Source organism: Bombina bombina, chromosome 7 (genome assembly GCF_027579735.1).
Source record: "Bombina bombina isolate aBomBom1 chromosome 7, aBomBom1.pri, whole genome shotgun sequence".
NCBI lineage: Eukaryota > Metazoa > Chordata > Amphibia > Anura > Bombinatoridae > Bombina > Bombina bombina.
Genome location: NC_069505.1, coordinates 642281504 through 642295401, shown reverse-complemented (window position 1 = coordinate 642295401; position 13898 = coordinate 642281504). Strand labels below are relative to the sequence as shown.

Here is a 13898-nt window from a genome sequence, read left to right as displayed (position 1 = left end):
ACCCCTCCTATAGTCTTCTGTGCCATTCTCAGTTGTGCACATGACAGTAACACCGCACCCCTCCTATAGTCTTCTGTGCCATTCTCAGGTGTGCACATGACAGTAACACCGCACCCCTCCTATAGTCTTCTGTGCCATTCTCAGTTGTGCACATGACAGTAACACCGCACCCCTCCTATAGTCTTCTGTGCCATTCTCAGTTGTGCTCATGACAGTAACACCGCACCCCTCCTATAGTCTTCTGTGCCATTCTCAGTTGTGCACATGACAGTAACACCGCACCCCTCCTATAGTCTTCTGTGCCATTCCCTGTTGTGCACATGACAGTAACACCGCACCCCTCCTATAGTCTTCTGTGTTATTCTCAGTTGTGCACATGACAGTAACACCGCACCACTCCTATAGTCTTCTGTGCCATTCTCAGTTGTGCACATGACAGTAACACCGCACCACTCCTATAGTCTTCTGTGTTATTCTCAGTTGTGCACATGACAGTAACACCGCACCACTCCTATAGTCTTCTGTGTCATTCTCAGTTGTGCACATGACAGTAGCACCGCACCACTCCTATAGTCTTCTGTGTCATTCTCAGTTGTGCACATGACAGTAACACCGCACCACTCCTATAGTCTTCTGTGCCATTCTCAGTTGTGCACATGACAGTAACACCGCACCACTCCTATAGTCTTCTGTGCCATTCTCAGTTGTGCACATGACAGTAACACCGCACCACTCCTATAGTCTTCTGTGCCATTCTCAGTTGTGCACATGACAGTAACACCACACCACTCCTATAGTCTTCTGTGTCATTCTCAGTTGTGCACATGACAGTAACACCGCACCCCTCCTATAGTCTTCTGTGCCATTCTCAGTTGTGCTCATGACAGTAACACCGCACCCCTCCTATAGTCTTCTGTGCCATTCTCAGTTGTGCACATGACAGTAACACCACACCACACCTATAGTCTTCTGTGTTATTCTCAGTTGTGCACATGACAGTAACACCGCACCCCTCCTATAGTCTTCTGTGCCATTCTCAGTTGTGCACATGACAGTAACACCGCACCCCTCCTATAGTCTTCTGTGTCATTCTCAGTTGTGCACATGACAATAACACCGCACCCCTCCTATAGTCTTCTGTGTTATTCTCAGTTGTGTACATGACAGTAACACCGCACCACTCCTATAGTCTTCTGTGCTATTCTCAGTTGTGCACATGACAGTAACACCGCACCCCTCCTATAGTCTTCTGTGCCATTCTCAGTTGTGCTCATGACAGTAACACCGCACCCCTCCTATAGTCTTCTGTGTCATTCTCAGTTGTGCACATGACAGTAACACTGCACCCCTCCTATAGTCTTCTGTGCCATTCTCAGTTGTGCACATGACAGTAACACCGCACCACTCCTATAGTCTTCTGTGCTATTCTCAGTTGTGCACATGACAGTAACACCGCACCACTCCTATAGTCTTCTGTGCTATTCTCAGTTGTGCACATGACAGTAACACCGCACCACACCTATAGTCTTCTGTGCCATTCTCAGTTGTGCACATGACAGTAACACTACACCTATAGTCTTCTGTGTCATTCTCAGTTGTGCACATGACAATAACACCGCACCCCTCCTATAGTCTTCTGTGTCATTCTCAGTTGTGCACATGACAGTAACATTGCACCACTCCTATAGTCTTCTGTGCCATTCTCAGTTGTGCACATGACAATAACACCGCACCCCTCCTATAGTCTTCTGTGCCATTCTCAGTTGTGCACATGACAGTAACACCGCACCCCTCCTATAGTCTTCTGTGTTATTCTCAGTTGTGCACATGACAGTAACACCGCACCCCTCCTATAGTCTTCTGTGTTATTCTCAGTTGTGCACATGACAGTAACACCGCACCCCTCCTATAGTCTTCTGTGTCATTCTCAGTTGTGCACATGACAGTAACACCGCACCACACCTATAGTCTTCTGTGTCATTCTCAGTTGTGCACATGACAGTAACACCGCACCACTCCTATAGTCTTCTGTGTTATTCTCAGTTGTGCACATGACAGTAACACCGCACCACTCCTATAGTCTTCTGTGTCATTCTCAGTTGTGCACATGACAGTAACACCGCACCACACCTATAGTCTTCTGTGTCATTCTCAGTTGTGCACATGACAGTAACACCGCACCACTCCTATAGTCTTCTGTGTCATTCTCAGTTGTGCACATGACAGTAACACCGCACCACTCCTATAGTCTTCTGTGTTATTCTCAGTTGTGCACATGACAGTAACACCGCACCACTCCTATAGTCTTCTGTGTCATTCTCAGTTGTGCACATGACAGTAACACCGCACCACTCCTATAGTCTTCTGTGTCATTCTCAGTTGTGCACATGACAGTAACACCGCACCCCTCCTATAGTCTTCTGTGCCATTCTCAGTTGTGCACATGACAGTAACACCGCACCACACCTATAGTCTTCTGTGCCATTCTCAGTTGTGCACATGACAGTAACACTACACCTATAGTCTTCTGTGTCATTCTCAGTTGTGCACATGACAATAACACCGCACCACTCCTATAGTCTTCTGTGTCATTCTCAGTTGTGCACATGACAATAACACCGCACCACTCCTATAGTCTTCTGTGTCATTCTCAGTTGTGCACATGACAGTAACACTGCACCACTCCTATAGTCTTCTGTGTCATTCTCAGTTGTGCACATGACAGTAGCACCGCACCACTCCTATAGTCTTCTGTGCTATTCTCAGTTGTGCACATGACAGTAACACCGCACCACACCTATAGTCTTCTGTGTCATTCTCAGTTGTGCACATGACAGTAACACCGCACCACTCCTATAGTCTTCTGTGCCATTCTCAGTTGTGCACATGACAGTAACACCGCACCCCTCCTATAGTCTTCTGTGTTATTCTCAGTTGTGCACATGACAGTAACACCGCACCACACCTATAGTCTTCTGTGTCATTCTCAGTTGTGCACATGACAGTAACACCGCACCACACCTATAGTCTTCTGTGTCATTCTCAGTTGTGCACATGACAGTAACACCGCACCACTCCTATAGTCTTCTGTGTCATTCTCAGTTGTGCACATGACAATAACACCGCACCACTCCTATAGTCTTCTGTGCTATTCTCAGTTGTGCACATGACAGTAACACCGCACCCCTCCTATAGTCTTCTGTGTCATTCTCAGTTGTGCACATGACAGTAACACCGCACCCCTCCTATAGTCTTCTGTGTTATTCTCAGTTGTGCACATGACAATAACACCGCACCACTCCTATAGTCTTCTGTGCTATTCTCAGTTGTGCACATGACAGTAACACCACACCCCTCCTATAGTCTTCTGTGCTATTCTCAGTTGTGCACATGACAGTAACACCGCACCCCTCCTATAGACTTCTGTGCCATTCTCAGTTGTGCACATGACAGTAACACCGCACCCCTCCTATAGTCTTCTGTGCCATTCCCTGTTGTGCACATGACAGTAACACCGCACCCCTCCTATAGTCTTCTGTGTTATTCTCAGTTGTGCACATGACAGTAACACCGCACCACTCCTATAGTCTTCTGTGCCATTCTCAGTTGTGCACATGACAGTAACACTGCACCCCTCCTATAGTCTTCTGTGCCATTCTCAGTTGTGCACATGACAGTAACACCGCACCACTCCTATAGTCTTCTGTGCCATTCTCAGTTGTACACATGACAGTAACACCGCACCCCTCCTATAGTCTTCTGTGCCATTCTCAGTTGTGCACATGACAGTAACACCGCACCCCTCCTATAGTCTTCTGTGTTATTCTCAGTTGTGCACATGACAGTAACACCGCACCACTCCTATAGTCTTCTGTGTCATTCTCAGTTGTGCACATGACAGTAGCACCGCACCACTCCTATAGTCTTCTGTGCCATTCTCAGTTGTGCACATGACAGTAACACTGCACCACACCTATAGTCTTCTGTGTCATTCTCAGTTGTGCACATGACAGTAACACCGCACCACTCCTATAGTCTTCTGTGCCATTCTCAGTTGTGCACATGACAGTAACACCGCACCACACCTATAGTCTTCTGTGTTATTCTCAGTTGTGCACATGACAGTAACACCGCACCCCTCCTATAGTCTTCTGTGCCATTCTCAGTTGTGCACATGACAGTAACACTACACCTATAGTCTTCTGTGTCATTCTCAGTTGTGCACATGACAGTAACACTACACCTATAGTCTTCTGTGTCATTCTCAGTTGTGCACATGACAGTAACACCGCACCACTCCTATAGTCTTCTGTGCCATTCTCAGGTGTGCTCATGACAGTAACACCGCACCCCTCCTATAGTCTTCTGTGCCATTCTCAGGTGTGCACATGACAGTAACATTGCACCACTCCTATAGTCTTCTGTGCCATTCTCAGTTGTGCACATGACAGTAACACCGCACCACACCTATAGTCTTCTGTGTCATTCTCAGTTGTGCACATGACAGTAACTCCGCACCACACCTATAGTCTTCTGTGCCATTCTCAGTTGTGCACATGACAGTAACACCGCACCACACCTATAGTCTTCTGTGTCATTCTCAGTTGTGCACATGACAGTAACACCGCACCACTCCTATAGTCTTCTGTGTTATTCTCAGTTGTGCACATGACAGTAACACCGCACCACTCTTATATTCTTCTGTGTTATTCTCAGTTGTGCACATGACAGTAACACCGCACCACTCCTATAGTCTTCTGTGTCATTCTCAGTTGTGCACATGACAGTAACACCGCACCCCTCCTATAGTCTTCTGTGTCATTCTCAGTTGTGCACATGACAGTAACACCGCACCCCTCCTATATTCTTCTGTGTTATTCTCAGTTGTGCACATGACAGTAACACCGCACCACACCTATAGTCTTCTGTGTCATTCTCATTTGTGCACATGACAGTAACACCGCACCACTCCTATAGTCTTCTGTGCCATTCTCAGTTGTGCACATGACAGTAACACCGCACCACTCCTATATTCTTCTGTGTTATTCTCAGTTGTGCACATGACAATAACACCGCACCACTCCTATAGTCTTCTGTGTCATTCTCAGTTGTGCACATGACAGTAGCACCGCACCACTCCTATAGTCTTCTGTGTCATTCTCAGTTGTGCACATGACAGTAACACCGCACCCCTCCTATAGTCTTCTGTGCCATTTTCAGTTGTGCTCATGACAGTATTACCGCACCCCTCCTATAGTCTTCTGTGTCATTCTCAGTTGTGCACATGACAGTAACACCGCACCCCTCCTATAGTCTTCTGTGTCATTCTCAGTTGTGCACATGACAGTAACACCGCACCACTCCTATAGTCTTCTGTGTCATTCTCAGTTGTGCACATGACAGTAACACCGCACCACACCTATAGTCTTCTGTGCCATTCTCAGTTGTGCACATGACAGTAACACCGCACCACTCCTATAGTCTTCTGTGTCATTCTCAGTTGTGCACATGACAGTAACACCGCACCCCTCCTATAGTCTTCTGTGCCATTCTCAGTTGTGCACATGACAGTAACACCGCACCCCTCCTATAGTCTTCTGTGTCATTCTCAGTTGTGCACATGACAGTAACACCGCACCACACCTATAGTCTTCTGTGCCATTCTCAGTTGTGCACATGACAGTAACACCGCACCACACCTATAGTCTTCTGTGCCATTCTCAGTTGTGCACATGACAGTAACACTACACCTATAGTCTTCTGTGCCATTCTCAGTTGTGCACATGACAGTAACACCGCACCCCTCCTATAGTCTTCTGTGTCATTCTCAGTTGTGCTCATGACAGTAACACCGCACCCCTCCTATAGTCTTCTGTGTCATTCTCAGTTGTGCACATGACAGTAACACCGCACCACTCCTATAGTCTTCTGTGCCATTCTCAGTTGTGCACATGACAGTAACACCGCACCACTCCTATAGTCTTCTGTGTCATTCTCAGTTGTGCTCATGACAGTAACACCGCACCCCTCCTATAGTCTTCTGTGTCATTCTCAGTTGTGCACATGACAGTAACACCGCACCACTCCTATAGTCTTCTGTGTCATTCTCAGTTGTGCACATGACAGTAACACCGCACCCCTCCTATAGTCTTCTGTGCCATTCTCAGTTGTGCACATGACAATAACACCGCACCACACCTATAGTCTTCTTTGCCATTCTCAGTTGTGCACATGACAGTAACACCGCACCCCTCCTATAGTCTTCTGTGCCATTCTCAGTTGTGCACATGACAATAACACCGCACCCCTCCTATAGTCTTCTGTGTCATTCTCAGTTGTGCACATGACAGTAACACTACACCTATAGTCTTCTGTGTCATTCTCAGTTGTGCACATGACAGTAACACCGCACCCCTCCTATAGTCTTCTGTGTCATTCTCAGTTGTACTCATGACAGTAACACCGCACCCCTCCTATAGTCTTCTGTGCCATTCTCAGTTGTGCACATGACAGTAACACCGCACCCCTCCTATAGTCTTCTGTGCCATTCTCAGTTGTGCACATGACAGTAACACCGCACCCCTCCTATAGTCTTCTGTGCCATTCTCAGTTGTGCACATGACAGTAACACCGCACCCCTCCTATAGTCTTTTGTGCCATTCTCAGTTGTGCCTATGATCGCAACACTGCACCACTCCTATGGTCTATTGTGCCATTATTAGTTGTGCCCATCCTATGCTAAACTTGTTTTTCTATCAGCTCCATCTTTTAATTAGTGTGGTGGTTATTGTATCTGGATTTTTATATATAACCACTAAACCATTACAACTGAGTTGTTAAATACTGACAGAATACATTACAACTAAGTTCTTAAATAAACACTATAAAAAGGTCTCCATTGTTTCCAAAGAATTTATTAAGAATCAATATATGTTGTAATTAGAGGAATATATTTACAGATATGTATACATATATTTTTCAGCAAAACAGTCCAAATAATTATTACAGTTCAACTACCACAACCACAATTTGTTCAACACTGCTATAATAATCACAGGATTTTATCCCAGGAATACTTAGCCAAATTCTCTAATGTGTCTTTTCTTGTGTTGTCCAAAATCAGAAATCTTTCAGCAGTAGCAGGAGAAGAAAGAAGAGAGCGCTATAGAGAGACTGTTTCCAAATTTTATATCTCAATTCAAAATGGTTTGGCCTATAAGGTTAATGGGAGAGTTTTTAAAACACCTAGCTAAGACACAAAGGTTAATCTTAAGGGATTTTAAAACCAGCTATATGAATTTCCCAGGTATAAAATCTGTAAGCTATATGTCACCACAATTAGAAGTAACCAGGAGCTGTTTAAATAGACAGCACCACCACACCTATCCTTAGTCTTCTGTGCTATTCTCGTGGTTGTCCATCATATGCTAAAACATGTGTCTCTATCAGCTCCATCTGGTGATTAGAAGTAGCCAGGAGCTATAACGGTTTAAGTGCTCTGCATGTGTGGGACCTTATATTAGGCTTAATCCTGTTTATATTTGACATTATCTTTAGTGTTTGGCAGTTTACACCTCACAGCTTTTGCACACTTTGGGGATATTTGTGCTGGATACATACTTTTTGCTTGGTTGGTGATTAGAAGTAGCCAGGAGCTATAACGGTTTAAGTGCTCTGCATGTGTGGGACCTTATATTAGGCTTAATCCTGTTTATATTTGACATTATCTTTAGTGTTTGGCAGTTTACACCTCACAGCTTTTGCACACTTTGGGGATATTTGTGCTGGATACATACTTTTTGCTTGGTTGGTGATTAGAAGTAGCCAGGAGCTATAACGGTTTAAGTGCTCTGCATGTGTGGGACCTTATATTAGGCTTAATCCTGTTTATATTTGACATTATCTTTAGTGTTTGGCAGTTTACACCTCACAGCTTTTGCACACTTTGGGGATATTTGTGCTGGATACATACTTTTTGCTTGGTTGGTGATTAGAAGTAGCCAGGAGCTATAACGGTTTAAGTGCTCTGCATGTGTGGGACCTTATATTAGGCTTAATCCTGTTTATATTTGACATTATCTTTAGTGTTTGGCAGTTTACACCTCACAGCTTTTGCACACTTTGGGGATATTTGTGCTGGATACATACTTTTTGCTTGGTTGGTGATTAGAAGTAGCCAGGAGCTATAACGGTTTAAGTGCTCTGCATGTGTGGGACCTTATATTAGGCTTAATCCTATTTATATTTGACTTTCTCAGCTGTAGGACTCAGAGTTTATGCCATGACAGATGAAGACTCCTGGCAGTGGTCTTTGAAAGGTAAGAGAACGCCCCTAACCAAGGTTAGGTGAGCCAAGAGAACTTCCCCCATTCCTATGACCAAAATGTTTATCAGTTAGCACATTGTGCTAATGATTTTATTACTCATGCTGTGGCACACTGGTACCTCACTGCCCAATCTTTATCCTAGTATCCTCTGAGCTGCCTCTTTACCTTAAGTCTTGTGGCCCTGTGAGGCAGCAATAGTGTTTGTATCTCTTGCACCAAGGTCTGTTAAGGTCCTTCACTTGTCACTAAACATCATCCTATTATTATTATCATCATCATAGGGGTATACAATAACAAGGATTTGTGATAAGATACAAAACATAACAAGCTAAACAAATCTAGTAAAGGAGGAAGAGGGCCCTGCTCCAGAGCTTACAGTCTACAGGTTGAGGGTGCAGAGACACAAGGTTTGGGGTAGCTTTTCACATGGGTTGTAGTTGCAGCAGTAAGTCAGGCACTTCAAGAATTATTTTGGTTAGTATGAGAGATGGAGGAGATAGAGAGTTCCAGAGGGCAGCACGTGAGAAGTCTTGGAGGCGAGAGAGGGACATAGAGATAACAGGAGTGGAGAGACGTAGGTCAGAGGTTGATCAAAGAGGATGGGTTGGGGAGTATTTGGAGATGAGAGAGGAAAGATAGTTGTAAGTGAGGCTGTTGAGTGCTTTATAAGTTAGGGTTAATACTTCAAATTGTATTCTGGGTGTATGGGGAGCCAGTGTAGAGACTGGCAGAGATGAGAAGCTGATGTAGATCGGCAACTTAGGCGGATGAGTCTAGCTGAAGCATTCATGATAGATTAGAGAGGGGAGAGGCGGTGCTTTGGAACGCCATTTAGAAGTAGATTGCAGCAGTAATATTTGTTTCTTTCATGTAGGTGGCAAGAGCCTACAAGCTTATTAGTGATGGGATATACATTACTGGTGCTTTAGTGTAACTGCTTAACTTAAAAATTGTAAATGATCTTCAGAAAATGTTTCACTTAAAAAATCTCATTGCAGAAAGTGGAAACAATTTCTGCCTCTGGGCATTCCTATCAGGAGGAGGCAAAGTTTCCCAAACCTCAAACGCTTATAAATATACCTCCCACCTCACTTATACCTCAGTTTTAAAAACGTTGCCTCCTTAGGAGGGGGTGACACATTATGTGCTTGATTCTTCAGTGAAAGGAGCTTCTAAGCATATTGAAGCCCAGTTTCTATGTAAGTGCAGTGTTTGTCTGAGGGACGTGAAGGGAGTATTGCCTGATGTTTTCACCTAAGGGAAATCTATTCATAAGGTTCTCTGTAAATTCAGTTGCAGGGATTAATCTGCTGCTTCCCTTTACAGATCGACAGACTTCTCTACCATTACCTCTGCTGATTTGTTTTAGTACTGGTTTAGCTGTCTGCTATATACTCCTGTACCATTACTTCTGCTGATATGTTTCAGTACTGGTTTAGCTGTCTGCTATATACTGTTGTACCATTACCTCTGCTGATACGTTTCAGTACTGGTTTAGCTGTCTGCTATATACTCTTGTACCATTACCCCTGCTGATATGTTTCAGTACTGGTTTAGCTGTCTGCTATATACTCCTCTACCATTACCTCTGCTGATATGTTTCAGTACTGGTTTAGCTGTCTGCTATATACTCTTGTACCATTACCTCTGCTGATAAGTTTTAGTACTGGTTTAGCTGTCTGCTATATACTCTTGTACCATTACCTCTGCTGATACGTTTCAGTACTGGTTTAGCTGTCTGCTATATACTCTTGTACCATTACCTCTGCTGATACGTTTCAGTACTGGTTTAGCTGTCTGCTATATACTCTTGTACCATTACCTCTGCTGATATGTTTCAGTACTGGTTTAGCTGTCTGCTATATACTCTTGTACCATTACCTCTGCTGATATGTTTCAGTACTGGTTTAGCTACCTGCTATATACTCCTGTACCATTACCTCTGCTGATATGTTTCAGTACTGGTTTAGCTGTCTGCTATATACTCTTGTACCATTACCTCTGCTGATATGTTTCAGTACTGGTTTAGCTACCTGCTATATACTCCTGTACCATTACCTCTGCTGATATGTTTCAGTACTGGTTTAGCTGTCTGCTATATACTCTTGTACCATTACCTCTGCTGATACGTTTCAGTACTGGTTTAGCTGTCTGCTATATACTTCTCTACCATTACCTCTGCTGATATGTTTCAGTACTGGTTTAGCTGTCTGCTATATACTCCTCTACCATTACCTCTGCTGATATGTTTCAGTACTGGTTTAGCTGTCTGCTATATACTCTTGTACCATTACCTCTGCTGATATGTTTCAGTACTGGTTTAGCTACCTGCTATATACTCTTGTACCATTACCTCTGCTGATATGTTTCAGTACTGGTTTAGCTGTCTGCTATATACTCTTGTACTATTACCTCTGCTGATATGTTTCAGTACTGGTTTAGCTGTCTGCTATATACTTCTCTACCATTACCTCTGCTGATATGTTTCAGTACTGCTTTAGCTGTCTGCTATATACTCTTGTACCATTACCTCTGCTGATATGTTTCAGTACTGGTTTAGCTGTCTGCTATATACTTCTCTACCATTACCTCTGCTGATATGTTTCAGTACTGGTTTAGCTGTCTGCTATATACTCCTCTACCATTACCTCTGCTGATACGTTTCAGTACTGGTTTAGCTGTCTGCTATATACTCCTCTACCATTACCTCTGCTGATATGTTTCAGTACTGGTTTAGCTGTCTGCTATATACTCTTGTACCATTTCCTCTGCTGATACGTTTCAGTACTGGTTTAGCTGTCTGCTATATACTCCTCTACCATTACCTCTGCTGATATGTTTCAGTACTGGTTTAGCTGTCTGCTATATACTTCTCTACCATTACCTCTGTTGATTTGTTTCAGTACTGGTTTAGCTGTCTGCTATATACTTCTCTACCATTACCTCTGCTGATATGTTTCAGTACTGGTTTGGCTGTATGCTATATACTTCTCTACCATTACCTCTGCTGATACGTTTCAGTACTGGTTTGGCTGTATGCTATATACTCCTATACCATTACCTCTGCTGATATGTTTCAGTACTGGTTTGGCTGTATGCTATATACTCTTGTACCATTACCTCTGCTGATACGTTTCAGTACTGGTTTAGCTGTATGCTATATACTTCTCTACCATTACCTCTGCTGATTTGTTTTAGTACTGGTTTGGCTGTCTGCTATATACTCTTGTACCACTACCTCTGCTGATATGTTTCAGTACTGGTTTAGCTGTCTGCTATATACTCTTGTACCATTACCTCTGCTGATATGTTTTAGTACTGGTTTAGCTGTCTGCTATATACTCTTGTACCATTACCTCTGCTGATATGTTTCAGTACTGGTTTAGCTGTCTGCTATATACTCCTCTACCATTACCTCTGCTGATATGTTTCAGTACTGGTTTAGCTGTCTGCTATATACTCTTGTACCATTACCTCTGCTGATTTGTTTCAGTACTGGTTTAGCTGTTTGCTATATACTCCACTACCATTACCTCTGCTGATATGTTTCAGTACTGCTTTAGCTGTCTGCTATATACTCTTGTACCATTACCTCTGCTGATATGTTTCAGTACTGGTTTAGCTGTCTGCTATATACTCTTGTACCATTACCTCTGCTGATATGTTTCAGTACAGGTTTAGCTGTCTGCTATATACTCTTGTACCATTACCTCTGCTGATATGTTTCAGTACAGGTTTAGCTGTCTGCTATATACTCTTGTACCATTACCTCTGCTGATATGTTTCAGTACTGGTTTAGCTGTCTGCTATATACTCATGTACCATTACCTCTGCTGATATGTTTCAGTACAGGTTTAGCTGTCTGCTATATACTCTTGTACCATTACCTCTGCTGATACGTTTCAGTACTGGTTTAGCTGTCTGCCATATACTCTTGTACCATTACCTCTGCTGATATGTTTCAGTACTGGTTTAGCTGTCTGCTATATACTCATGTACCATTACCTCTGCTGATACGTTTCAGTACTGGTTTAGCTGTCTGCTATATACTCTTGTACCATTACCTCTGCTGATATGTTTCAGTACTGGTTTAGCTGTCTGCTATATACTTCTCTACCATTACCTCTGCTGATTTGTTTCAGTATTGGTTTGGCTGTCTGCTATATGTGGATGGGTGTCTTATGGTAAGTATATATCTTTTTTACAGGACACTCTCAGCTATGGAAGGCACTTTATTTGTAACGTTACAGTCGTTTCAGACAGACAATGTCACAACAGTGGCAGATGTCAATCATCAAGGGGGGACTCGCAGTTACCTAGCTATGAAGGAAGTATCCCAAATACTTTCTTGGGCGGAATCCAATTCCTGTCTTATCACTGCGATTCATATCCCAGGTGTAGACGACTGGGAAGCCGATCATCTCAGCTGTCAATCTCTACATCCTGGGGAGTAGTCATTCCACCCAGATGTGTTCTATCGAATTGTACAAATGTGGGCCCTCCCAGAGATAGATCTGATGGCCTCTTATTTGAACAAGAAACTTCCCAGGTACCTCTCAAGGTCCAGGGATTCTCAGGCGGAAATGTTAGATGCTCTACCAACCTGCTTACATTTTCCCCCCTTTGGTTCTACTTCTAAGAGTGATCTCAAAGATCATAATAGAACAATATTATGTGTTTCTGATAGCCCCAGAGTGGCCTCGCAAGATTTGGTATGCAGACCTTGGCTTCTATTAATCAAAGGTCTTGCGGACCTGATCTGACAGTGCGGATCAGGTCCGCAAGACCTCGCTAAATGCGGAGAGCAATACGCTCTCCGCATTTAACATTGCACCAGCAGCTCAGGCCACCAGCAGGGAGGTGTCAATCAACCCGATCATACTCGATCGGGTTGATTTCCGGCGATTCCTGTCCGCCTGCTCAGAGCAGTCGGACAGGGTTATGGAGCAACGGTCTTTAGACCGCTACTTCATAACTTGTGTTTCTGGCGAGTCTGAAGATTCGCCAAAAACACAGCCCTTCAAGCTCCGTACGGAGCTTGATAAATATGGGCCCTTGTCCGAATGTCCAGTTGGCCGCCTTGGTCTCTTCCTCTAAGGCCAGACCTTCTATCTCAAGGTCCATTCTTCTATCCAGATCTCAAATCTCTAAACTTAATGGCATGGAAATTGAATGTTTAGTCCTCAGTCATAGAGGTTTCTCTGACTCTGTGATTAACACTATGATTCAGGCTTGCAAGCCTGCTTCAAGGAAAATTTACCACAAGGTTTGGAAAACTTATATTTCATGGTGCTCTTCTCATGATAGTCATATTTAATATTGTAATCTAAAATATATAACAATCTCTGCAGTAACCTCCAACGTGTTATATATTTTATATAAGGTTACAGATATAATTAAAACTATCTCAGCGGTAACCTCCAATATATCTGTATTATTTTTCTGTAGTTCTAATCAGGTTATATCTTTTTAAACACAGCAAATTATACTTGTGGAGTAAAGAGGATTCAGTTAGGAAAAATATATACAGATTTATTATACATTACACAAGATATTAACAAGCGATATACC

At 43.4% G+C, this 13898-nt stretch overlaps 1 protein-coding gene across 1 annotated transcript in view; it reads left to right on the top strand.

Moving 5' to 3' along the window:
• Nucleotides 1-13898, top strand: part of RTN2 (reticulon 2) — a 355692-nt gene that overhangs the window by 109380 nt on the left and 232414 nt on the right. The window contains exon 4 of the mRNA XM_053689756.1: nucleotides 8259-8318. Within this exon, the coding sequence (XP_053545731.1) occupies nucleotides 8259-8318 (60 nt within the window). The remainder of the gene's footprint in view (nucleotides 1-8258; nucleotides 8319-13898) is intronic.